The sequence below is a fragment of the Pteropus medius genome, unplaced genomic scaffold (genome assembly GCF_902729225.1).
Source record: "Pteropus medius unplaced genomic scaffold, Ma_sr-lr_union100, whole genome shotgun sequence".
NCBI classification, from domain to species: domain Eukaryota; kingdom Metazoa; phylum Chordata; class Mammalia; order Chiroptera; family Pteropodidae; genus Pteropus; species Pteropus medius.
The window spans coordinates 5,404,931-5,432,008 of NW_024344437.1; the positions used below are offsets into that span (position 1 = coordinate 5,404,931).

Sequence of the window (27,078 nt, forward strand, 5' to 3'; positions counted from 1 at the left end):
TGAAAGTGATGGATAGTACCTGCCGTTAAACCAAGTCTGTTCTATCCTGCACATCCTGTAGTTGATTTTTAAAGTTAGGGTCTTCAAATTTCACTTCATGAAATGTCATCTTCTTAGCAGGTCATCTTTCAGATCTGTGAAGATCTTTCTACATCTCCACATCGCCTGTCTCTAACAACGATAATTAGTTTTTTCTTGCATTTTAAGGTTTACGTGGCATTTTCACATATACTCTCATTTGGTTCTATCGATAGACAACGCTACATGTGTACTATTATCATTTCCACTTTACAGCTGAGAAAAAGGGTGCCTTGCTCAAGATCCCTTAGTGAATTACCGTGTCATCTTCACATTTTAAAAACAAAGAGGTCTCTTGGCTCATTGACGTTATTCTTAAAACAGACATAACTTTGAGGCATCCTCCAGAGATGTCTTCCTAGTTGTTTTTGGTCCTTTGATCTACTCTTTGGTGAATTTACTCAGCCAGTTACTAACGAAACTCTGTAGCATCCAACACGGGCAGCCATCTCAGCCACAGTCATGTCGGGAGAGCCTTTGTCAGTTCCTTGGCTGAAATCCAGACACTCTATGTCCATTTTCATGATTTACTAAACCATTGAGATAGGAGAATTAAGTTAGTTTGGTGTTTCTTTTTCTCATAAATCTGACTCCTCTTAGAGATTTCCACTCTGCATTTCTAAATATTCAAACTATTTGTTTTAGCTTCAAAAAAAAAAAAATCATCAAACTGATGAAATCTGATCACTTCTTAACCAATAAGTACACTTCCACAATTATTATTGGGTAGTCTGCTACATGCGACATGCCGGGCCCTGAGTGTATAGAAAAGTTAAACTCTAATGCAGTGTGTTTTTTATACTGTGAATTATGGCCAATTGATGGGTTGTCAGGTGAATTTTTTTTTTTTAAAGGAAACAGACTAAATTATATTATAAAATGTCAGAGTGCAGCTAAGTGAAGTAAGTCAGACGGGGAATGACAAATATCATATGATTTCACTTACATGGGGAATTAAAAAAATATATGAACAAACAAAACTGAAACAGGCTCAAAGGGTGGGGGGTGGGGGATGGATGAAAAAGGCAGAGGGGAATGAAAGGCACAAACTTCCCATTATAAAATACGTAAGTCCTGGGGAAGTCATATACAGCCCAGGGAAAACAGTCAACAATATCATAACTTTGTACGGTGACAGATGGTGACTAAACTTATTGTAACCAGATTGTAAAGTATATAAATGTTGAATCACTATGTTGTATACTTGAAACTGACATAATGTTGTCAACTATACTTTAATAAAAAAAAAAATCAGAGTGCAAACAAGGATAATAGCATTAATTAATTAATTAATTGATTGATTGATTTAGCATAATATGTATGAGTGCCTTGAGTTGTGATGGAAAATGTATTTCTCATTGCACATCACTAGCAATACTTTCAAAGATCCTTCACTAGAGGAAAACGAAAGATACGGAATCAGTCAATACCCTTTGGGATACACTGTGATAATTGTATGTGTAAGGAGCTAAAGGAGAATGGGTGTTTTTTCTTTTGTTTTGTTTTTTGTAGATTCTTGGTTTGTTTTGGTTTAAACGATCTAAATACTGAAAAATTCCCCTGAACTGTCTGCCTGTTTTTCCAGGAGTTCACCACTTTTCACATGCCTTGGTTGGGCTGTAAATATCTTCCTGATGCCCAGAGCGAATATAATAAGCTCTCAGAGCCTCGCAGACAGGGGCAGGCTTTCCATTCCTAGTCCACAGTGCCCAGCTTGGCATCTTTTCTTAACCAAAATAAAGGAGTCCTTATCCAACTAGTATGTGATTTACTAGCATCGGTAACCAAGCTTGGACTAGCTTGACAGAGCTCATTGGAACCAACACTACATAGTGTAGTTTCTATTTTAAAATATCTATGGTTTCTTTAAAAGCATATACTTTTACTTTCTCAAAAACTATTTGCTAAAAGGGCTCTTTCAGAATGTTTACTTAATATCGACTTCCCCTCACTAGTTTCCTGAAATGTGATATGAAAATGCAAAACTCAACCTTCAACCCATTGTGGTGCCTGATATATAATGACCCTCAGATGTTGGATGTTGTTGTATCAATCACAGGGAAAAGGAAAGAGGAAATGCTACAAAGAAATATAATTTGGAGTCATCATCCCAGAGTCTTACGTTTTTTCCACTTGTGCAAATTTTTAAACTCTTTTGCCAAGGCTTTGTACAACTTTTAAAACTCAAAGCGAATCTCCCACCGTGACCCCAAAGCCATGCAATTCTCCGTCAGTGCCTTGGTTTTCTACTTTCCTCCACCCTACACTTGAATTTAAATTTGTCATTTAGTCCAACCCATCTGATCTAGATTTTCAAGAAATAAACAAGAATGGGCGCGTCCCAGCATTTACTGACTGAGCATCTGTTTACTTTTCCTTGAAAACCAACTAAATTGCAAAGTTGAGGTGGATGTTAGAAATATAAAAAGATAGATAAGCAGTCTCAGATAGGCAACAGATAAACAGTTGAACAAACACTGGAAAACAACAAACAAATACTAAACACATGATTTCATTTAATCCGCCCAGGGAACCCATGAGGCGGGGCCTGTTTTTAGACCCATTTTATAAGCGACAGAAACCTTGGAGAGAGTAAACAACTTGTGTACAGTCACATAAGCATCAGGTGGCAATACTAGCATTGGACCTGGGGCTTAGAACCAGATGCCTAAGTAAAATAAAGTAAACCGAACTCCGTCAACAGAAAATGATTGAGCGGTTACTATGAACTTGGCTCTGGGGAGGATGTAAGGATAAATAAAACAGAACACAGGCCCTACTCTTGATGAGCTTACCTGTAAGGATTGAGAGCCCTGTATTGTGGTGGGAGCTGACATTGTCCTGAGAGTATGTGTGACAGTAAAGGGCCAATCCAGATGATGCAGGGAAGACAGAGGTCATTGCTTAGAGCCTCCGGGGAAGGTGTCAAAAAGAATGTGACATGTGAGCCGGGTACCCAAGAAGGGTCAGGCGTCAGGGAAGGACATTCTCAACAGCGAGCCATGTGAACGTCATTTTAGGCTCTTAATCCTATACAGAGCTGGGTGTTGGGGGATGGTCGTGGCCCAGGGGGCAGAGTGCAGGGACATGGGGTGAGCTGCAGCTGCAATGAGGCAAGAAAAACAAGTACACTTCAGTCGGGGTGAAAGGGCGCTAGAGCCACACTGCAGACGGTTTTAGGAAGGCCGAGGGAAGCTGACGGCTTTTAAGCTGGAAAATGATGTGATCATATTGGGATTACACTGGGGAAAGCTGTCGAGACGGGGAAGACGCTGGACATGAGGAGTCCAGCCGGGTTTCGACGGTAAAAGACCCCGACAGAGGCGCCAAGGGCCTGCACAAAGGGAACAGGTGCAGCTACAAATGAAGGTGCAGATTCGAAAAATCACCTGAGTTGGGCCTCGGTCACGTGTGCGTGTTGAGGAGGAGGAAGGAGCCGATGACTCAGTTCATCCTAGAAGGAAGTTATCATTTATACGCTCTAGGGCAAGGTCTGTACTGGGCTGGTGGGATTTGCAAAGATAAACAAGGTCGTCCTAGCAGAGCAGGCTGGATGGGACTGTCCTCAGCTCACCATCTCTAGAAGGGCTCCCGAGTTTCTATTTACAGGAATTCAGTAGATAATATTGTTGTTAATTTATATAGGGAATAGATGATGAGAATCATGTTGGGGAGTCTCAGGGAAGGGGTGTCAGCTCTGAGATATGTTGGCTCTGAGGATCGGGAAAGACAAGCTGGAAATAGGTCCTGGGGCGGCTCAGAGAAGGGGTTTCAGAAAAGAAGTAAGTGCCTTTCATGGCAGGATTAATTAAGTTTCTGCATGAGGAAGAGAACCTAAAACAGGTGTTTTAGATTTAGACTGTCCAGTCAGATGGTAATGATACCATCTTTGTGATCCATGGAGGAAGTCAGAGAGGAAGGAGCAATTTGGAAGCTATGACAATTCACAGGAAGAAAACATGGCAGGTTGGGAGTGGGAGGACATGCTCCAGCCACCTGGGAGGAAGAGGGCGGCGGGTGACGGTGGGAGCGAGAGTGAAGGTGCCCAGGGGACCCCGAGGGAGTGTGAACGGAGGAGGGGTGGCCCTGGGCCTGCGCCACCCCTGCGACCCGTGTCACCCCAGCCACCTGTCAATGCGCGTTCTCCTCGATGTTTTTCAGGGTGACGACTCGGACGAAGAAAACCTCTGCATCAGTAACAAATGGACTTTCCAAAGGACCAGCCGCCGGTGGTCTCGCGTGGACGACCTCCACACGCCGTTCCCCTCGGGGGACGTCAGGATGAGAAACACGACCAGCAGTGAGAGTGTCCTCACGGACCTGAGCGAGCCCGAGGTCTGCTCGGTCCACAGCGAGAGCAGCGGCGGCAGCGACGGCCGCGGCCCGCCGGGCGGCCAGGGCGCGGGCGAGGCGTGCGACTGCCCGGGGCAGGACTGCGGCGACAGCCCGGGCGCGCCGGACGCCTCCTCGGCGCTCGGCAGCAGCCCCCCGCAGCCCCCCAGGGACGTCCTCGGCTGCGCTTTCCCCGCCAAGAATGAGAAACCCAGCAGGGCCAGAGCCAAATCGTTTTTGAAGCGCATGGAGACGCTCCGGGGGAAGGGGACAGCGGGCAGGCCCAAGGGGCCGGGGCGGACGGGCGGCGTGGCGATCAGCGGCCCGCTGCTGCAGCAGGAGCCGGAGTCCTTGAAGGCCATGCAGTGCATGCGGATTCCCAACGGAGAGCTCCGGGGCGCGCGCCCGGCTGCGGGCACCCAGGGGCCCCCGTGCGCCAGCGCGTGGGGCGGCCCGTGGGAACACAGCGGCGGGGCGCCGGGCGCGCCCGGCCCGAAGGAACGCAAGTGCCAGGAGGCCAGCAAGCGCGGGGGCATGTACCTGGAAGACCTGGATGTGCTGGCGGGGACCGCGCTGCGGGAGGCAGGCGACGAAAACCACACGCAGGAGTATCATTCCCAGGAGAACTTGGTGGTGCACGTGCCCAAGGACCACAAGCCAGGAACGTTCCCCAAGGCGCTGTCTATCGAAAGCCTGTCGCCGACAGACAACAGCAACGGGGTGAACTGGAGGACCGGTAGCATCTCCCTGGGCAGACAGCAGGGCCCTGGCCCCAGGGAGCCTGGGCTCGTGGCGTCCTGCCACAGAGCAAGTCGGGTCAGTATCTACGACAACGTGCCAGGCTCCCATCTGTACGCCAGCACCGGGGACCTTTTGGACTTGGAGAAGGACGATCTCTTCCCTCACTTAGACGACATCCTGCACCACGTCAGCGGGCTCCAGGAGGTGGTGGATGACTGGTCAAAGAACGTCTTGCCTGAGCTGCAGACGCGCGACGCCTTGGTGGGGAAACCTGGCCCGTGCCCCTTCTCATCCCCCAATCAGATTACCCTCGATTTCGAAGGCAACTCTGTCTCCGAAGGGCGGACAACACCCAGTGACGTGGACAGAGACGCAACCTCCCTTAACGAGTCCGAGGCCGCTGGCGTCAAAGAAAGGAGAGATTCCGGCGTAGGGGCCTCCCTGACCAGGCCAAACAGGTTGGTGGCGTGATTTTCCGAAATGATATTGAATCCACTTCGGGATGATTATGATCTCTTCATTTATTTAACAAACATTTAGACAGCGGGTACCAAATGCCTGACACTATTCTAAGTGATGTATGTGGCCAGCAGTCATTGAACAGATGTCTTTTGTACCGTTAATATGGTGGTCGAATCCGTGTTAACTCTCATTCATTTCTCTGAGTGTCTACCCTTTAATTCAATCTTAGTTTTATTTAAAAAAAAAAATTTGAGCTTATATAGCAAGACACTGTAGGGAATCTCTGATGACAGAGGCCCAGGGCCTGTACACAGGTGTTTCCCACGACCTTGAGACAGTATTCATTAAAACCTCTCTACCCCAAATGTTAAACCTTTTCAAAAATTCTGTGAGAAAATTCTGAAATCTAAGGCGTGTACTTCATGAGTTTATTTTGGCTTTAAAACGCCGATTCCAAAGTCCATAAAAGCTGTTTTACAAATACCGTTTCAGAAGCACCCTAGAAAAATATCCCTGGGCAGGGCTCCCTCGTAGAAAGAGTAATAACGTGTGTGCTGCTGGGTTTCTAGTTGAGGCAGTGATGTCTCTTGGGACTCACTGATGTGTCATCACTTCGGGACTGCTTCATCTGTGCTTGTCACCTTCAGGCTCCATCTCAACACCAAAGAAGTGAGTACAGAGACAGGAGGGCGAAGTGGAAATATTCTACAACTACCAAACATTTGAAATCTCTCTCCTTTTCTCTCTCTTTCTGTCTCTCTCTGTCCATCTGTCTGTCTGTCTGTCTGTCTGTGTCTGTCTGTGTCTGTCTGTCTGTCTCTCTCTCTAACACACACACACACACACACACACACAGTCTCAGCTGCTTTCAACACTGGGAATGAATTTAGGAATAAACAAATGCAACATACTATACAAGTCATTTAAATCTAATGAAACAGATAAAGACCCTTTTCCAGATTTATCAGACTTGGAAATAGTTCCTTAGGTCTGTTCTGTACGTTTGTGTCTTCTGTTCCATTTGCTTTGTGATTTTTTTTTTGTGGCTCGGAACCTATTTTGATGAGCTACTTAAAAAATTAGTGACCTCCTGTGTTCCCCGGTACCACGGCCACTTTGTGACTGCATCTCTGACGGTCTTTCTGGTCAAGGCGACTCCGATGGAACAGCTTCCAGCTCTCCCACCAGCCCCAGCCGTCCACCGCATCGCCCCCCATCAGCAGCCAGACGGCCGGCCAGCTGAACCTGCTCCAGCGTTTCTCCCTGCTTCGCCTCACGGCCATCATGGAAAAACACTCCATGTCCAACAAACACGGCTGGACGTGGTACGTAGCCCGTTCTGCACGTTCGCTCGGGAGGGCTTTGTTTGTCCTAGAGCTAAGTGTGCTATTTGAAAAGGCTTCCGTATTTGCTTTCTGATTTCTGAAGAAGCCTTTCGTTGCCCTCGCTGCTGACCTCCTGAAAATAATGCCCAGAGTCCTGCCTTTTAGTCCGCCTCCCGGGCTGCCTCAGCCGGGGCAGGGGGCGGGGGAACAGCCTGCAGGAAGCACGCTTTTATTTGTAGCTCTCTGTTGGTGTTCGGGGAAGACAGCCTCCAAGAAGGACAAAAGACAAGTAAAGGGTGATTAATTGTGAACAGAGGAATTAAAAATAAACTCACCGTAAATAATTCTGGCCGTTTGCAAGGAAACATCTGTCATTTGTACCTTCAGGCCGACGCAGGGCTCGACACTCAGAGCGCTGATTCATTCAAAGAGCATTTAGTTCTTCAAGTCCATGTCCGCTTTTATTTCACTGGCAAATCAAAATAAGACGGTGCAGTCAAACCTTTGTAATAGGAACTGACTAAAGCGTATGTTGGAATTCAAATGTGGACCTGTTTCAGGCGATTTGGTGGATTTAAAAAAAGAGGAAATGTGTCACTAATTGTCCCATGGTGCATATTATATAGGTAGGAGAATTGGCAATGCTTTTATTAAAAAAAAAAATTTAGAAAGTTCTAAGTTGCATAATCAAGTATTAATATATGCTTGCGTATCAAAATTTCCTTTAAAAAGTACAACTGGTTCTAGAAAATCATAGCCAAGAAGTGTGTTTGATCTTCTCTCCCCTCATTTGTCCCCCAATGCAACCAAATTAATTCTTCTTCTTGTACTTTTTAAATCTGTTGTGTCTCGTTGGAGACTTTTAAGTGTTTATTACTTGAGAGGTGTGTAAGTCACGATTAAATTAGAAAGTCGAACACTCGACTTCAAAACAGAGCCATAAATCCATCTGCTAACATGAATCACGCTGCTTAATAGTTAGCGTTCTAACACAGGCGAGCGGCACACACAGTACTTCCATGGACTGTGATTAATTAAGAAAGAAATGTTGGACTCTCCGTTGTCTGTTGGGTATTCCAACAAAAGTTTGGCTTCCCCTCTTGCTTGCTTTCGCAGCCTCGCCCCACGGTGGGCCCCAGGAGGCTTGATGACCTGGTTTCTGTGAATTCTAGGTCGGTTCCAAAGTTCATGAAGAGGATGAAAGTTCCTGATTACAAAGACAAGACTGTCTTTGGCGTACCTCTCATAGTTCACGTCCAGAGAACGGGCCAGCCCCTGCCTCAGAGCATTCAGGAAGCCCTGAGATATCTACGCAGCAACTGCCTCGATCAGGTACGGTGGGAGTGTGCCCAGACGCGGGCCGGGATTCGTGGTACGCTGGCAGGTCGCATCCGTCCAGCGTCAGACGGGGACACGCCGCACCCAAAATAAAAGGCATCGTGACTTTACAGGTCGATACTTCATTTGAGGGGGCTGCATCCCCGTCAAGCTATTTGAAGCTATTTCCTCATCGGCACTGTGAATGACACCCCGGAGGGGCCGCACAGAGTCAATGTTAATAGTTTGCAGCTGCGAGGTCCAATTCGCATTTCCTAGAAACTATAGACTGCATTTCCTTTGTAATTATTGTCTCAGTGCAGCCATCAATTCACGACATTCTTTTCAGCCCTGTTTTATTTTCTTGAAAAGAGTGGGTTTCCATATTTCCCTTTAATTTTTTTTGGAGCAGCACCGTGACCAGGAAAACTTAAAGCCAAGGCGATATTATTTACAATGCTTTAAAATGGGCAGGTCAAATATGAAAATGATGTCAGTCGAATTGAATATCCCCTCATCTTGTAGAGCTGATTAAAAAGCTCAAGCTAAACACAGTATTTGGAGATCATTTTCTGTCTCCGAGATACTGTTTGGGGACCTCTGCAGTGATCGGGCCCAGAATGTGACACATCCTACAACTTAGTAGACCAAATCTTCGTGCCTCCAAGCTAACACTCATTAATTTCTTTGACATTCTTTCCAAAATAAAAGCCGTGCTCCCACTTGATAAACGGCAACCTTGAGCAGTGGGGGGCTTTTCAGGCAACTATTCTCTGATGGCTTTTGTTCATTATACTCTTTGAGACCATGTGATAAAACCTGGATTATTTGCACTTTTTATTGATTGGGCTCAGTGGACAGACAGGAACGAGCTAAGCTACAAGAACTCAAATATCCCGCCTACCGATGCTGGTAGATCGCACTCAGAACTGGGATGGGCTCCCGATGAATCAGATCCCAGTTTTCCGTGGAGCAAGATAGGTTTAACGTTTTCATTGGAAGCAAGCTTCGCATCAACCAAATGCGTGATCCCTTTTCCCTTCCCACTCCTGATACAGAGAACGTACAGGTAGATGCATTTCCACGTTTAGATGTCGTAGTGAACAGCAGGCGTGGTCGCTGTTTTTGCCGCTGTGGTGATGGCTGTTTCGTTCTGAGAAATGGCCGTAAGAGCATGGCTGTTATTTCTCGGAAAGAAGGGGCAGCAGACCACTTGTCTGAAACTGCGGGGCTCACCTTAGGCAGAAGCCCCAACATGGACTTGTAGGTAACATCCTAATAGAGCAAACCAATGAATCTGATTACTTAAGCTTTAAGTTTTTATTTTATTTTTTTTTTTAATTTTAGAGCTTTTACCCAAAACACACATAGATAATCTATGGGTATTTTACCGAGAAAACTTTCTGGAGGGGTGGGCTCAGGTGAGTATTTGGAAATGACCCTGTAATTCCTTTTACAGCCCTAAAAGTACTACACCCTTGCCCTTTGGGAGAGGACTTTGTGGTCGCAATTGTATTTTTGTCGGTTTGTTAGTACAAAATCAAGACCGTGTTTTATGGAGGGTGGCCTTATTCAGACATGTGTTTTTCCAAGCTTCTTAATTTTCATAAGGATACATAAGACTCATTCCCCCTCATGGCTGATTCTCTTAGAGTCTTTAGCTGTGTGTCTTACCAAGCACAGAAAATATTTTGTTTCAGACATTCTAATGAATGGCCAGCTAACGCTTATCAGCAAAAACTCTATTAAGAGAAAACAGTCTTTGTTCAGGAATGTCTACAGGAAATTCAGGCCACATCTGTGCCATTAGTTCAATAACGAGATCCTTTCTTGAGTGCCTAGCAAGTTTCAGGGATTATGCTAAGTGCTTTGCGTACATTGTCTCATTTAACCCCACATCCTCCCCCCACCCACCCCCAGGTGGTATTATCTCCTAGGCAGCGATGGTGGAGCCAACACTTGCTTGAAAATCTGCCTGGCTCCAGAGTCCAAGTTTTTAACCACCTCACCCTACTACCTACCACCCACTGGAATTGCTTATCCCTGGCGGACTTCGGGATGATGCCATGTCCAGCACTGAGGGTCACTTAGAGAAGTGGCCCGAAACAGCTCACTGATGAATTCACCATCAGGATTTTGTTGATGATGTCGATCATTATATTACGTATTGTCCTTTGTGAGAATGAAAGAATTTTTTCTCTGGCTCCAGCATCTGAAAGCATCGTGTTGTTTTTGGACAACCCATCTGTTTTTCTATATTTAATACAACCAGACTTATTCGACTGGATATGTTTTCCTCGCTATATTAGCTGCTGGAAATATTGAAGCCCAATATGTGTTCTGCCTGTAGAAAATACATGTGATTTCTCGGCTTGAATGTTGTGTGTCTACCTTATTCCTAGTTTCAGCTACCCTTTTCTGTCTTTATTTTTTTTTAATTCTAATTTTCTTATCTATCCTCTTTAATTTAATTGGACCTTGTTGCACTTTATAGATCATTGTAGCTCACCTGGACCTCCTCTCCGATCAAGATCGGGTATAAATGAATGAATTGTCACGCCACTGCTCTGCTCACTCATTGTTGCCAGTGTAGACTGGGGACCAGCCGTGCCCCGTAGAGGTTCTGAAGCACCAGTGTCACCACTGTTATTGGGTCCAGGCTCCTGTTGGAAGCAAAAGTCGTATGAATAGAGAAGACAGTGGGCACCGGAACCACCTCGATCCCTACTCAGTGGCTTATTATGCCCAGTCCCCATAGCAAACTCATAACTATTTTTTTCTTTTTAAATCTGGAAGAATGCCACACTGACACACAAGATGCTGGCAAAGCTTTGTAGGAAAAAGACTCATTGCAAGGACATAAATACCGATTCGAAATGTAACCAAAATGAATAAGGCAACCCTCTCTCGCATCAGCCAAAAGTAAGAATTTATGAGACATCGAAGGGACTTCACCGTCGCCGGTCACACCTCATGAAGCACTCAGCCCCGGCAGGAGTTCCTGCCTTGTGTGTCCCTCCCCTTCGTCATCACAGAGTGTGGAAAGCACCCAGAAGCCACCCCTCTGGGCCCTGTGATGAATGAGATGGTAACAGGAAGAGAACCAGGGAAAACCAAAGAAACGTAAGGAAGAATCAGAGAATCCCGGCTCAAGAGGGTGGCTGTCCCGGAGGCCTCAGGGCGACCAAGAGCAAATAAAAATGAATGAATCAGAAAAGAAAGAGGGAGCGGACACGGCACTAGGCCAATGGTCTCTCTCCTCTGACCTGTCAAGGTTTAGGTGTGCACAGGATCTCGAGAGCTCAGCCCCAGCGTGGTAGGAGCCTGACCGTCTCAGAATACCTTCCCTCTAAACCTCAACGGGACTGGCCGTTGTGCTGTCTCCTTCCACGCGGTCCCCTGGCCCCACCATCTGGGACTCTCCCGAGGCTTTGCCCCGGACTGCGACGGGGGAGGCGTCCTGCCATGAGCTGGGCCCCTTCCCCTGCTGCTAAACACTCATCTGAAGCACAAGCGTTCCTCACAAACAATAGAGCACAGAGCCCTGAAACACCGCCCACGTTTCACCGCCTACGCTCCCAGGTGCAGTTGATAGATGACGAAGCAGCGTGGGTCCGTGTTAGCCCTTGCGACTGGCTGCAGATGAAACGGGGAAGTCTAGCCTCCAATTATGAACCATTTGTATTCAGATACAGCAGTACGTGAGAGGGGCCTCGCTTTGCTGGCTGAGCTGCTATTTCTGCCCTAAATCAACTGCACGTGGAAGGGTGGTTTCTACCCGGCTCGTGATGAACACGAGGTCACGGCAAGGGGAGGCCAAACCTTCGGTGCTCAAAAGCAGAAGCCGCCGCATGCCATTCCGAGCGCCCTGTCTCCCCGAATAAAGCCAACCTTTCGTCGTCAGCTGAGCACATTTCTAAAGAAAAGAAAATGGAGGTCCTGATAAACATCCTCAACTACTGGAAGGATTAGCGTGAACAGAGCGCCAAGAAGGAGATTGAATATGAGTTAGACAAAGTGTGAATTCTAATGCAGTATTCATACCCAACCTCTTCTAAGGCAGCAGTAAGTTTTAAAAGCCCAGCGATGCTGGGAAGACACTTCATACTCCGTACAAGTGCCCTCTACCTACTTACTGCCTGCTCATCACCGCCCCTGTCGCCGACCTCGGATGACGTGGGCGAGGCTCTGCAGCCTGTCTTCTCCACTTACACCTTCTGTGCTCGCTTTCTCATAGCTGGGTTTTCAGGTGGACGACAGAAGAGAGAGGAACGCAAAACTAGACCAGAGAAGCACTCGCCACGCATCCTTTCACCTGTAAGATGAGAGATCGCGTGCAAGAGAGATGCCGAAGGAATGAATTCTGCATTGCTGGCCACATCCTTCCCTTTGCAGAGCGAACATTTGGGCTGTGTTTTAGAAGTAAATGAGAGTAGAGCCTGCGGCGTCATTTATAAAATGTCAATGTGAGATTCCTCGTTCATAAGTTAATTTCAAAACGATGACAGCAGAGCGTTAAAGCCAGCGTGGGGCCCCGTGTGACTGCCCAGGTCACCCGCCCACCAGTGACAGACACGGAGGCACTTGTCCCTGACGTCCACTTAATGAAGGTGAGGCGTCCGGGGTGACCTCCTTCAGTGGTGATGACGAGGGTGCCCTTAGAAGCAATGGATTTTAAATCTTTCTTCGGTTTTCCACTTTTTACTCAGAAAAAAACTATTTAGCCAAAAATGCAAATTTTATCACTGCTTCGAAAACGGTTCAAAGAAGAAGTGATTATCAGCGCTCAATCTTGCCACAACTCAGGATCGTTCTGTGGACGCAGGTGGGAGTTTTCCACTCTGGTGTAAGGACCTCGGCACCATTAAAGGACACGCCCACTCACTGCATGCAGGGAGTTGTCCCCTGAAAGTAACAGAAGCCTGTCCCCAAGTGGCTGGAGCAGTAGGAAACTCACGAGCTCACACCGGAAGTCAGGAAGTAGGGTGGTGCCAGGGGCCATTCTTCCATCTGCTCGGGGGCATTTTCAAAGACTGGGGTTCTTTCCACCTTTCCCTTCTGCTATCCTCGGCTATGACATCTGGAATCTGCTGGACTCTGGTCTGACTTCACACTACCTTTTCTTTATTAGGTTTGGGAAAGAAATTTCCTTCCGTGCTTCCAAGGAAAATCCATAGAACCCACAGATATTTCCCACGAACCTTGGAAGGTGAGGGCAGGACGGGAAGGTTATTGTCAGAATTTGGGGCCGAACAAACAAATATACCTGACAACCCTCACATCCTGTGAGATCTGTCAGAATAAGCAGCTTGGAGCCCACAGCCGGAGTGCTCCAGACATTTCTAGAATAATTAAAATAATAATATTTGCTGAAAGTAGAAAGTTGGAAACAGAACAATACAGAGAAAACATCGCTTGTATGTATAAACACGCGCATCAGCCCACCCCAAAACATCGCTCGTATGTGTAAACATGCACATCAGCGTGCCCCAAAGACGCGGTGGACCAGAGAGGAACTGCACTTAGCAATTTTCACAGGAACGCTTGTCTGCTTTATTCTTTTTATAGATCCCGATCGATAGTTCTCTGCTGTTAAAAAATAATAATAACAGGAATTCTCAGACCGAATAACTCACATGAGGATAAATGTTTGTGAGTCACACTTAAGAATTCGCCCTCGGGGCTCGTAGATTCTGAGAACTCCCAGGCAGCACAGCCCACTGCCCGTCCTGAGCCTCGGGCCTGAGCCTCCTTCCACAGTTGGAAGAGTTGAGACGTAAACATTTCAGGCTGGATCCCACTTCAATAATCACTCATTTGATAGCTTGGATTTTTCTAGTGACAGTACGTGCCTTCTTCGCATTTACTTTGATGAAATGTGGGGTAGTTGCCAGAGGAAGAGAAAGGCTTTTTAGATTCTTCTTGGACGGTCACCTAAGTATGGCAAAGGGTTGCATTTTCTAGACGTTCCAAAGTTTAAGGATTAGAAGGAAAGCGGTTAACGTTTTAAGTGACGATATGCCTGAATATCCTGATCTGAGGAATTAGGGTGATAAACCTTAAAATGCAAAGACATATTACAAAGAATTCTGTTTTTATTGTCACAAAAAGTAGCAGGATATCATTTCCCCTGTGAGCCATTCAGCTGACAGAGACAAAAACCTGAGTATTCTCTAATTGCTTGGAATTCTTCCCTTGCTGTTACTGCAAATTAAAACAATTCTCCAGGTTTAGGGAGAAGGGGCCGCTGCTTACCTGTCTGGCCGTTCGCGAATGTTCCCGCCTTGCCTTTCGGAAGTGGACCAACCTGTAAGCCCCTTGGCGAGTAAGAAAACTGTAAAAGGAGCATTGAAGGACGGAGTTTTGAGCAACTTGATGCCCTATGGGCATTTAAAAACAGCAGGCACAGGTTCCCAGGGAAGTTCAGTTTTGGGGGCAGGAACCTCCAGACTCATGGGCCTTGCACCCCACCTCACTCAGAGGCGTCATTTCCTTGGTGTCTTATTGCTTCGTTTCTTTGTCAAACGGGGGAGGAGCCTAAGGCTTAGGGATGAGAAAGGCAGAAGACAATGTCTTGAAGTCTGAAGAAAGCCTCCCAGGAATCATTCTCACTAGAGCCAGAACATAGGCACATAACGAACGACTAACCGGATGGAGTCGTAAGCGCGAGGCATCCCAGGAGAAACGGACGTAGCGAGTGGTACAAGGATTCTGAAGAAGGAAAAGCAAATAAGATGCTTAAAATACATGCTCATGCTATTGTTTTGTTTCATGAGCGTATTTCCTATAATCCTCATTCCCAAAAGGACGCTGGACATGGAGGCTTATCTGGGATCTACCAAATCTTCCACTAACTTTCTCAGCCCCAACTGTAAATACTAGCGCTGGTGGGGAATTTAGTCCTGTCTGCTCCCCAGTGACTCCAGCAACTGTGAGCACTCTCGATATATAGTGGGTATTTAATCATTACTTAGTGAATAAATGAATAAAATAGTCATGTCTACTGTGCTGTAAGACTTTACAGGTTACAGAGCATAGTCACATTTTTTTCTCACTCAGTCTCCACAATCGCCCTGGGAAGTGGGGTACTATCATTTTTATCTTTATCTTACGGAAGAGCCATCTCTTCAGCTGCTACCCACAGTAGCTAAACTAGTCATTCACAGTTCCTCAGTTTGAATGTAATTGCTGCTTTTCCAGCCCTGGTCCGGTGCCTTCTCATCAGTCCCAAGGTTACTGACTTCGGGCAAAGGTGATCTCGCTGACTTCTCCCCGTGACTTGTTCCAGGTGGGTCTTTTTCGAAAATCGGGTGTGAAGTCTCGAATCCACGCCTTACGTCAAATGAACGAGAACTTCCCCGAGAACGTCAGCTACGAGGACCAGTCCGCTTACGACGTGGCGGACATGGTGAAGCAGTTCTTCCGCGACCTCCCAGAGCCTCTCTTCACCAACAAGCTCAGCGACACCTTCCTCCACATCTATCAGTGTAAGTGGCTGGGATGCAGAGCAGCGTTCTCGTGTGTGCCCGTCCACATAAACAGAATTTCTATAGGTCGAGTTCTAATTATACAAGGAATACACGAGTCCACAAAGTAGTATGTAACAATTGTCATTCTACACTGCTTTCCAGAAGTAAACCTTTGTTCACAGTTTAATATGGAGATCTCCAGGTGATACTTTATGCATCTGAAAATACCTTTTTTAACGCCAAAATTTTTCTTCACAATAGGGTTTTGCGTAAGACCTAAAACTAACTTTCGATGTCCTTTCAATAAATTTAAGATGAAAAGGGGACACCGTAGAATTTATTCTGTTTATAGGTGTTTTTCAATACCTATTTCATTTTTAAAAAGTAAACATTTCCTTGGGATATATGAAATTCAAAGCCAAAAGTGTTAAAATTACTAGCAATAAAAGACAAATATGTCTTAATTCAGCGTGTTTCAATTGGTGAAAAATAAGCAAACCAAATCAAGGCTTATGGTTACTTAATTCAACTAGTTTATATTTTCACTTGGAATTTTTTAAGTGATATTAAATTAATAATTCTCAGCCAAGCCTCTATAATTAAAATAATCATGAAAACAACACTTTTTTTTATTAAAAAGCATATTCCTGCTAAAGGTAATTGCGAAGGAAGATATTAGAAATGAACATGGATTCTTCTAGATATGCTAATGTTTTCATTACAAATTATTTTGGTGGTCCATGTCTCAATTCTTTGGGCGAGGGGTTAGGGGGGTGGGCGGAATTTGGCCTGTGGACTGAGTTTTGAGCAAAATATGCCTGAAATAGACCTCAACGTGGAATTGATCCAATTTGAAGATGGTCCCTACTGTAGAGAATTGGATACTAAATGTGTTTGTGGAGTCTACAATATTACAGATTCAAAAAGGATGATAATAAGTACTACCTGTAAAAATAGGATAAAGTGGTGATCCACTAAATAAATATTATTTTGTCAAAGTGAATAGATTAAGTTAAACTCATGATACTTGTCACTAGAGCCCAAACACAGGGAGTTCGTGACGTTGATGCCGTAAGGGGTTAAGCTGTTCAATTAAGCCCCCTCCCCCCATGGACTGGAAGTATCCTATGTGAGTCTTTACATTTAATCAATTCTCAAGTTAAAGTTAACTCTAGTCTGAGATTAAATAAAGCCAGGTTATTTCCAAGGGGTCCGTGCCTTTGGCCCTTTCTGAGACTCGCCAGCAAGAAAGCAAATCAATGCAGGGTTTCTTTTAGCTGCTCAAATGTATACTGAGTGCTGCTTACATACAGGCTGTATGCCGAGCACCACAGAGCGAACGGATGCGTAAAGACACTCTCTGCTCCTGAGGTTCTTACAGCAGAGGTAGACGAGGCTCTCAGCTGTAGAGACAGAACCCAAAGTCCGACAAACCGCTGTTTAAGCAATTAGGACGCTGTCCAATGCACATGACAAGAAATCTGGAATGAAATAGTTCCCGAGCCAGGTAATTCCGTGAACCGCTCAGCGATGCCAGGGCTGAAGTCAGCTTCTCTCGGCGATCTCTGCAAGGTCACAGTATGATTGCTGCAATTTAGAATTGTCGCGTCTTCTCAAAATCATATTCAAAGGCAGGAAGAGGACAGAGGGCTTCTCCTCGGACATACGTCTCTTTCTATCAGGGAGAAAAATTTACAGGAGTTCCTCGCATTTATCTTGGTCCCATAGGACAAAAATGGTTTCCATGTTCTCCCCTAAATCAATCACCAGAAAGGGGAGTGGGGTTGCCGTTTTTGGTCAGGCCAACATGGTTATTCCCTGGGTCTGAAGGAAGGGCCCGGCTTTCCAGAGCTGACATCTGAATACTGTGTGTGCTTCCTCATAGAGGAGGAAATACCCGGCTGGTGCCGACCGTAATGGTGCACGTCCATATGACCCATGAATCTGTGGCGAACGAGAGGTATTGGACTGGACGAGGATGGAGGGTTAGGGAGTTAGCACATTAATCGAGACTCTAGATTACCCTCAGTGGCTTGCAGCAGCGAGACTGGAGGTACAATGTCCCGTGGATGGAGTTCAAGTTTCCAGAATACTCCTGAGAAGGGAGAAACAGTTTCTCTCGTTCTCTAGAGCAGTTCTAATTTTAGCTGTGTTACTTCTCGGATTTTCATCAAATTATTCATTAGAGTGTTGGATGGCTAATAAAAATATTTGAAACCCAATGGTCTACAAGAAAGAGGCAGGAACCCCAGGAGAGTCCCGTGTAACAGAAAGGTCAGATGGATGGGACCCAATGAATGCTGAAGCCAGGGATTAATGATTGGCCCTCGCAAGCACTTTTGGTAGAAAATAAGGGATGGAAGATATTTTCTGAGGGATAAAGGATCAACTGAGTAGAAGAGGGAAGTTGAGACAATATGTAGCCTTGACAGATGACTTCAGAAATTTTGGCATGGAAGAGAAAGTTGGCAATCTAAAGTTAGACAACACATACAGTAGACATCCCACCTAAAGCAGCATATTTAAAAGCAGTTTAATGGCTCAAGCTGCATTTCTAACACTTTGACGACAAGCTTCAAGTTATTAGTTCTGTTTCAGCAAAAGCAAGGAAAAAAGAAAAAGGTTTTGCTCTAATTTGAACAAAAATGACTCTTCTCTACTAAACCCAGATCTACCTTCTGCCAGTACATTGTAGATCTCGTGGGGGTGGGGATCCCAGAATGCTGAGTTCAGGATGATGTTTTTCCAAAAATTTGGACTCGCTGGCTGCCTGGAGCCAGCAGTGCGCCCAGCCCCGGGGGGTACAGTGACAGAGAGGGCAAGACCTGGGCAGAAGTCACACCACAGCCCCTCCAGAGCAGCAGGCTCCCATTTATTTTTTATTATGCACCTCTACTAGTAGTATATATCTGAGCATGTGGACTGATCTATTTTTAATAATATAAATGTGTCGTGCTATACTGTGACCCAACGTGCACATTACAAAACATATGCAATCGGTAGTTTTAAAGTTTGAGAGGAAACATGAACGCCACTGAAAACTGTAATCTTTTCTTCCCACCCGTCATTGATCGTCACGAGCATATCTCCCCACCCCTTCAAGCACAGACAGCCTACTGCAGAGACCTGTTCTAGAATACGGTATTTTCAGAAAGACAGCAATGCGAACCCTAAGTGAACTCCTGGCTGCGTCCTTCAGAACAAGGCAGTGAGTCAGGCCCGAAACCACACAGCCAGCGGGCAGCGAAATGCAGCGCCTCACACCCAATGCCATGATTTTCCTTTTCCTTCACTACGTAGCCCTGGGGCCCATGCCCTTTGAAGCCTGCATGACCCATGCCTGCCACCAGCACCACCCCCGGAAGGGCCACCCTGATGCGGAATGGGCCTGAGAGGGGCTGCCCATTCCCCATAACCTTGGGGAGCCTGCTGCTTCTTCCCCACGCACAGTCTCAATTTCCGTGACCTTCAAGATTACGGAACAGGTGACCTTGGGTCACCCCACGAAGCCACATGCCTCCTCTGAACCAAGCCCCGGTGACCTGCAGGAAAGAGACAGATGTGCCAGGCAGAGCTTCAAGGAGCTGACCCTCCAGGTGTCAGATCAGAGGGCCAGCCGACTGAGCCCCATCACCCACGGTTAACTGCACCCAGCCGGCATCAGCCCTGGCTGCCCCACGAGGGGTGGGGGAAGGCGAGGCTGCATCTCCCAGCACAGTGGGCTCCAAACCATGTCCACCGAGCCTTGGGCATCCTGAGAGGTGCTTCACAAGCTGTCCGGTGGCAGGGTGGGCAAGAGAGAACCAGGCGGACAGCTCTCCAGCCTGTCGCCAACTGCAGGCAGAATGAGAAAACGGTTTGAAAGCAGACGAGCCGGTGGGATGCTCGGAGCGTGAGAACCAGGCCAGGGTGTTCCTTTTCAATGACCGTCTCGCTGTGGGGACCGCGGGCTCTGGAGTTCGATGCTGGGCTTCCAGTCTCAGCTCTGCCTCTCACCAGCTGTGAGGCCAAGGCAATTACCCAATTCTTTCTGTCACCAGCAGTTGTCATCGTCATTGTTGATGATGATGATGTCTCTGAGCGTGTCTTCGGGTCAGGAAGGTCGAGCTCACTCACTTCCTCCTCCCAGCTGCTCCTCTAATGACCTGGCGCCCCCTTTTCCACAGATGTCCCCAAGGAGCAGCGGCTGCAGGCAGTGCAGGCCGCCATCCTGCTGCTGGCGGATGAAAGCAGAGAGGTCCTGCAGACGCTGCTGTGCTTCCTCAACGACGTGGTCAACTTGGTGGAAGAGAATCAGATGACGCCCATGAATCTGGCTGTGTGTCTGGCCCCCTCTCTCTTCCATCTTAATTTACTGAAGAAAGAAAGCTCCCCCAGGTGAGTTTCTCTCAGCAGCAACAGTCATCCCGAACCAGATGTTCCCCACAGTTCGTGAAAAGGAAAGAAACAAAAACAAAAAACTTCTCGTGTTGGGTTTCGACTTGAGGATTTGTCGGCATTTAATTTATAATCAGAAAATGTTTCGAGATGACCTAATTCATGTGCTCAGACGCATCGAATTCTCAAAGTAGCGTTGAGGAATGTCTATATTGATCCAGGCAACCTGAAGCATTTTGTTTTTTGTGTGTGAGTGGGAAGGAGAGAAAAAGTACACAAAGATTGTATTTTACAATCTTTAATTTAAAAAAAAAAGCGGGGTGGTGGGGCAGGGGGGCTAGGTTCAAGGGCCAAGCATGGCAGCTCACAGTGAAGTGGTTTCAAACTTGGGAAAAATAGGTTAATTTCTCCCCCCCGACAGTTATTCCTGCCCTTGTGCTTGTCCAAGGCTTTTCATCCTAAGCTGTCCGATTCTTAGCCTGGCTCAGAATATCTGAGATGTGTGGTCCTTCTTCCGATTTGGAAAAGAGGAAGTCCGTGCTCCGGAGAGCATGTGGGTAGGGACGGAAAACAAGAGAGATGGGCCCTCTGCTTTGGCATCTGCTTAGGACCGTCTCCTTCAATTTCAGAGTCATCCAGAAGAAATATGCCACCGGGAAGCCAGATCAAAAGGACCTCAACGAGAACCTGGCCGCCGCTCAGGGCCTTGCGCACATGATCACGGAATGCGACCGGCTCTTTGAGGTGAGTGCAAGGCTTGAACCTCCTTCCTTATAGGTCTTGGCACTGGATGAGACGCTTGGAACAGTTGCTGCATTCGTGGCTGACGTCTCTTTGTTCTTAATTTTATAATGACAGCAGGACACTCTCGCTCTGGTCTTTGCCTCCAAGAAAAGTGAGGAGCTAGCTATATAATTGAGGCTCGATAGTTAAAGACTCTTGGGTTTACCATGACGTCAGTTTTCGTGAGAACAGTTACATCACCTTCACTTGCCGGGTTCAAGGCCAGCCAGCCCATTACGTTCTATTTGATTTTACCTTGGGACTTGATTAGGTTCAGCATGTGTCTGTATGAGTGTGTGTGTGTGTGTGTGTGTGTGTGTTTCTGTTGTGTGTGTGAGATACTGACCAATCCCTGTTAACTAAGAATCAGCGATAGCTTATGAATATAGCCACAGATACATTAGAGAAGTCAGTGAACCAGCCTTCTGGCATACTTTTTGTAGTAAAATTTGGCATTTGTAAATGAGACAAGTGTGCTAAAAAGGTAAAGCTAATTCTGAGTCACATGTGCTGATTCCCTTAAGTATATGTGCTTTAAGTTTCCTGAGCCCACGTTTTGCCAAAATGAATAAAAAATACATTAAAGGGAAAATGAAAGGAAAATGGAAAGACCGAGTGGGAAGTCATTGCAGTGCCCTGAGTAATAAATATCCCTCAGAAACATATTTGTCTTCCTGAGGAAGCCCCGCCCCCCACACCAGCATTGCCACTGACCTTAGAAAAACATCTCATGCCCCGTGCACTCGGCCTGTTGCCCACACGTGGCTTTTGACTCAGTGACTTTGCTTTCTCTAACTAGTAGTCTCAGCCTTTCTTCAGCTCATGCATTGCTCTTTGGTGCATGCATTGGTGCAGGTCCCGCTTGAGATGCTGGCCCAGTCTCGTAACTCGTACACGGAGGCCGAGGTCCACGCGCCAACCCTGGAAGACCTGGGGACCCAGCTGGAGGAGAGCGGGGCCACTTTCCACACTTACCTGGAACATCTCATCCACGGCCTCCAGAAGGAGGCCAAAGAGAAGTTCAAAGGATGGGTCACATGTTCCAGCACAGACAATACGGACCTGGCCTTCAAAAAGGTAATCTCGGGGGTTGGGGAAACTCCGACAAGCAGGCATGTGTTTTGCTTTAAAAACAGCCGCCGTCCACAGGGCTTGGCACACACGTGACTGTGACCCTTTCTAGAGACTGCCAAGCAGCCCTGTTGCACATAATCAGAGTGCAGACTGTGAAGCCAGACTGCCGGATCCCCATCCGGTCTCTGTCCCTTAGCTGCGTGACGTTCGGCAAGTCACACGCCTCTCTGAGCCTCTGTTTTCTCAGTTGTATAAAAAAACATAATCATAATAATACTACTGTCAGAGGAGGGCGATTTAAAAGTCAAATGAGATGTACTGTCTCACACCTGTTAGAAAGGCTGTCATCAACAACACGAGTAATAACCAATGTTGGAGAGGTTGTGGGTAAAAAACAACCCTCATACACGGCTGATGGGAATGTAAATTGGTACAGCCACTATGGAAAACAGTATGGAGGTTCCTCAAAAAACTAAGAACTGAATTACCATGTGACCCAGCAATCCCACTTCTGGGTATCTACCCCCAAAAACTTGAAAACATTTATTCGTAAAGTTATATGCACCCCGATGTTCATAGCAGCATTATTCACGGTGTCCAAGACAAGGAAATAACCAAAATGCCCTTCGATAAATGATTGGATAAAGAAGATGTGGTACATATATACAATGGGATATCACTCAGCCATGAGAAAAGATGAAACACTGCCCTTTGCGACAACATGGATGGATCTTGAGATTATCGTGCCAAGTGAAATAAATCAGACAGAAAAAGTTGAGAACCTTATGATTTCACTCATAATGGGATATAAAACTGAAAGCAACAAATGAATGTGATAGACAAGTAGAGACTCATGGACAGGAACAACAGTTTCGTGGTTACCAGGGGGTAGGTAAGGGCAGAGGGGGTCAAATCTATGGTGATGGAGGGGGATTCATCTTTGGATGGTGAACACAATGCAATACACATATGATGTATTATTGAATTGTACACTTGAAAACTTATATGGTTTTATTAACCAATGTCACCCCAATGAATTTCATAAAATAAATAAAAATGGTAACAATAAATAAATAAATAATAAAAACAAAAGGGGTTAGGACGGCACCTGGCACCCAGTAAGCGCTGTGCGTGTTGGTGGTTATTATTTTTACGATCATCATCATCATTATTTTAAGCTTAAGGGTTACCGGTTTCATACGGTAAACCTAAGGTACACTAATCACTCTCTCAAGGTACGTCACCGGGCTGTTTTCCGAGCCCCCGGTGAAACGAGGCAGGTTTCTCGGGACCGGCTGCCCTCTTGAGCCTTGCTGGTGTCTTTCCCAAGGTGGGGGACGGGAACCCGCTGAAGCTGTGGAAGGCGTCCGTGGAGGTGGAAGCGCCCCCCTCTGTGGTTTTGAACCGCGTGCTGAGGGAGCGCCACCTGTGGGACGAGGACTTCGTGCAGTGGAAGGTTGTGGAAACTCTAGACAAGCAGACGGAGATCTATCAGTACGTGCTGAACACCATGGCCCCCCACCCTTCCAGAGACTTCGTGGTTCTCAGGTAAGCCAGGCCCCTGGGGTTAAACACATGCTGTTCCGAAGGCAGATGACGAGCTGCGGATCTGAGGTCCCCTCTCCTAAGTTCAGCGTGCGCGGGGACTGCTCAGCCGGCCCCCATTTCCCTCGGTGAAGACTGACTTTGCTGTCTGCATGCCTGACCTCTTGCTTCTTCACCCAGTTTACAGCTCCGTCGGCTCTCTCCTGGCCCCTTTCATTACGGAGCGTGTGGTTTATTGGGCCATAAATATTGTTCATTTCCTCAGGGTCCCAGGAATAGCTGCCGTTCATCCAGTCTGTACTTTCTGCCAGAGCACGTCAGTTGAATCTCCCTGACTTTTCTCCGGCTTCTGTTTTTCTCTCTCTGGGAAAGCAAGTCCACTTCGTGGAACTCTCGAGACGCGTTTGTGTGACTTCGGGATTCCTTTGTGTAACTTCAGATGTGCAGAGCTCATTACCCCACACGGCAGCCTGGGCACACACAGCCCCGAAGGTCCCACGGTGCCGAGACACTCGGGTCTCCAGTAAGATTCCAAGGCCTGCCCGGGCTTACGAGTCTTATGTCTCCCTGTCAAAATACAGCTTCTGATAGATTTACGAGTTGAGTTCCAGATCCCTGCTATCGGGGTTTGTAATGGGATGCCCACCCAGTGACAGGAAGTTTGCACAGTATAGAGCCATCTACGTGGGCTGGTGAGTCAGGATTGAATCAGAAAGACGAGGGATTCAGGATGCTGGAAACCCAGATAAAATATAATTAAATCAATATATCCTTTCCTATTGATAACGAATGCCAAACACTCTCTCCTCTCATGGACTGGTGATAGAAATGAATCACTAGCGAAATTCCCAGATGTATATTTAAAATAGTTTCTTTATGAAACTAGTCTCGATGGCAGACTAAAGGTTACTTTTCACATAGGCTATTTATGCCTTTGGAGTTGGTCTCTGGGACCTTGAATTTTAAGGGTCATTTTCCCCTAAATGCATGTGTTTATCTTAGCCACCTTGGGATCCTGATGGAGAATGTGAGCATTTATAAGGGTGGCCCATTACCACAGTTATTGGAACATGACTCATCTCGTGCGAGCTAAGCTTCAACACCTCCACTCTTGCAAGCGGCAAATCGAATCGTTCCAGGAGGGAGCCAGGGGGGTGGCGCCCTGCCATGGCGTGCCTCTTTCCTCCCCTTAGAGGAAGGGGGACCAGAGTCCCAGCGCAGGACCCTCTGCCTTCCTTCCATCCGTCCACCAGCCTGCCGTTTCTTAGTGTGCTGTTCCGTCACCGCCTTATGCCAGGCACCGCTGTTGGCTCCGGGGAGGCTGCAGTAAACACGGCAGACAGTCCTGCTCCCTCGGGGTTTACATTGTATTAGAGAGAGAGTCAATAAATAAGAGGGATGGGGTGCCTTAGCCTAGGAGGATACGTAAGGTAAGGGAGAGTAGGGGGTGGAATTTTAAATATGGTGGTCCGGGCAGAGTCTCACTACTTTGAAGGTTCACGCAAGACATGAAGGAGAAGGTGGGTGGACCAGGAGGCTCTGAGGGAAATGAACTTGGCCCCGAAAGGGATAAACGATGAACCAGATGTGGTTCCTGCAGCAGAAAGTCCTTGTGGTTATGATACGAGAAGGTGGAAAGGAACAATGTGAGGAGGAAGTGACAGGGCTGAGATACTTCCTGTCTTCAGAGCATCTCCTTACCAAGGTGCACACACCTGGCTGGGACCCCTTCCGGACTGCCATGTTTCTGACTCACTTTGTCCCCTTCTGTAGTTCCTTGGGAGCATCCAGGGATAGTGACCGAAGATCTTTCCATTTTATCCCCACGGATCTCTGCATCTATCAGTCTTTATTATTAATCCCTTTATCGTGCACGAAAAGAGAACAGGCACACCCACGGAGAAGCTGCTGAACATTTGCGTGGGGCTTGCTTACTCCCAGGTTCCTGCTGGGAGCGTGTAATGGCTTCCCTTCATGTGTGGTAGGACAAGACGAAGTCATAGATGAGATGGTTACGTAAGGGGATAGGATTTGTGATGCCAGTAACTGGGATGATAATAACAAAACCTATATTTTCCGGTAGAAATGGTTGTTACACAAATACTCCTGTGGTTCCTGACTTCCATCAACAACCTGTTCCCAAGGAGTAGCCCCCTCTATTGTTGAATAGCTCCAGTAACAGGGAACTCACCACCTCCTCACACAGCCCATTCCATTTTGGGGAAGTGCACATTGTGAGGCAGCTCTTTCCACTACCGAACTGAGATGTGCCTTCCTCCCTCTCTGCCTACCGGACTCAAATCCACGGTATTTATTTCTCCCACTTATGAGCCACTTGGATATTTGAAGACAAGTAGCCATCCACATGTGTCTAGTTTTCTTCAAGCTGAGCATCACCAGTTCATTTACCCCATAAGACTCGAGGTTAGCATCACCTCCTCCAGGAAACCTCCCACCTCCCCTTCCTTTCCACGTGGCCGCAGAATGCTCGATGCTTAGCCATGTCACCGCACTGACTATGGCATGCTAGCAAGCTCTTTGCGTTTCTGTTTCTCCTCCTGGACTGTGCATCTTTGTGTCCTTGCTGGCTTCCCAGAGCCTGGCACGTCCCGGTGCTTCATGGATGTTTACACTGAAGAATTGAACAAGCGAGTCCTAATTCCAAAACTGTAAAACCAGCCATTTAATAATGTGCAGGGGCCTCTGCAGCCTCTGGTCAGTTCCAAAAGCAGGTCTGGATGCTGCAAGACCATTTCCAGCCCCCGGGTCTGAGGGCTGAGACCTTTGCTCTGAATTACACTGTATAAACTTCGCCACACTTAATCCAAGTAACTGGGACTGGAATTTGAGCAGGAAACTCTGAGTGTCAACCTCAGCTCTGGGCTCAGGCCTTTCTGTCTCTCTCAGCCACACTCTGATGTGCGGGTTGTTTCGCTACAGGACCTGGAAGACCGATTTGCCCAAAGGAATGTGCGCCCTGCTGTCCCTTTCGGTGGACCACGAGGAAGCCCCGCTCATGGGCGGCGTGCGAGCCATCGTGATGGATTCTCAGTACTTAATAGAACCATGTGGCTCCGGCAAGTCACGACTGACCCACATCTGCAGGATAGACCTGAAGTAAGTGTGAACTCCGCCGGGTGGCCGGCTCGGTCTCGGAGCCCCAGCGGGCGTGGCACATTCCCCAGGGCCATGTTTGTTGTCATCCTGATTTCTTATTCCACTACACTTTTCTTTCCCTGCAGCCATTAACATGCTTTCATAGACGAATACTTATGCCTCCCTCTTCCCCCACCCTTCCTGAAATTCCGACGTTTTCCTGCGGTCCTTCGCTCTTCTCTCTTTTCGATTTGCCCACACTTAGATGTCTGCACCTCTCGCCTGGAACAAACACAAACGCTAGAGTCTGGCACACAGGAGACGCTCGGTAGATGCGAGTCCCCTCTCTGGCGTTTCTTTTAAGGCCTGTCCCTTTGCAAAGAAGAAGCCAGCTTAAATCCAGCCTCTTCGAGGCAGGCGTGATGCTCAACCAGGTTCTCGGCCTAGGTGGACATAAACTGAGTCGTCTCAGTAAAGTC

The 27,078-nt window shown here is 47.1% G+C and overlaps 1 protein-coding gene across 2 annotated transcripts in view; it reads left to right on the forward strand.

Annotated features, from left to right (window-relative positions):
• The window catches only part of STARD13 (StAR related lipid transfer domain containing 13), a 201,953-nt gene that overhangs the window by 171,964 nt on the left and 2,911 nt on the right, over positions 1-27,078 (forward strand). For both annotated transcript variants that reach the window (XM_039873031.1, XM_039873030.1), the window contains exons 5-13: positions 4,240-5,609; positions 6,765-6,938; positions 8,111-8,270; positions 15,544-15,742; positions 19,891-20,101; positions 20,731-20,845; positions 21,740-21,961; positions 23,289-23,506; positions 26,444-26,620. In XM_039873031.1, the coding sequence (XP_039728965.1) occupies positions 4,240-5,609; positions 6,765-6,938; positions 8,111-8,270; positions 15,544-15,742; positions 19,891-20,101; positions 20,731-20,845; positions 21,740-21,961; positions 23,289-23,506; positions 26,444-26,620 (2,846 nt within the window). The remainder of the gene's footprint in view (positions 1-4,239; positions 5,610-6,764; positions 6,939-8,110; positions 8,271-15,543; positions 15,743-19,890; positions 20,102-20,730; positions 20,846-21,739; positions 21,962-23,288; positions 23,507-26,443; positions 26,621-27,078) is intronic.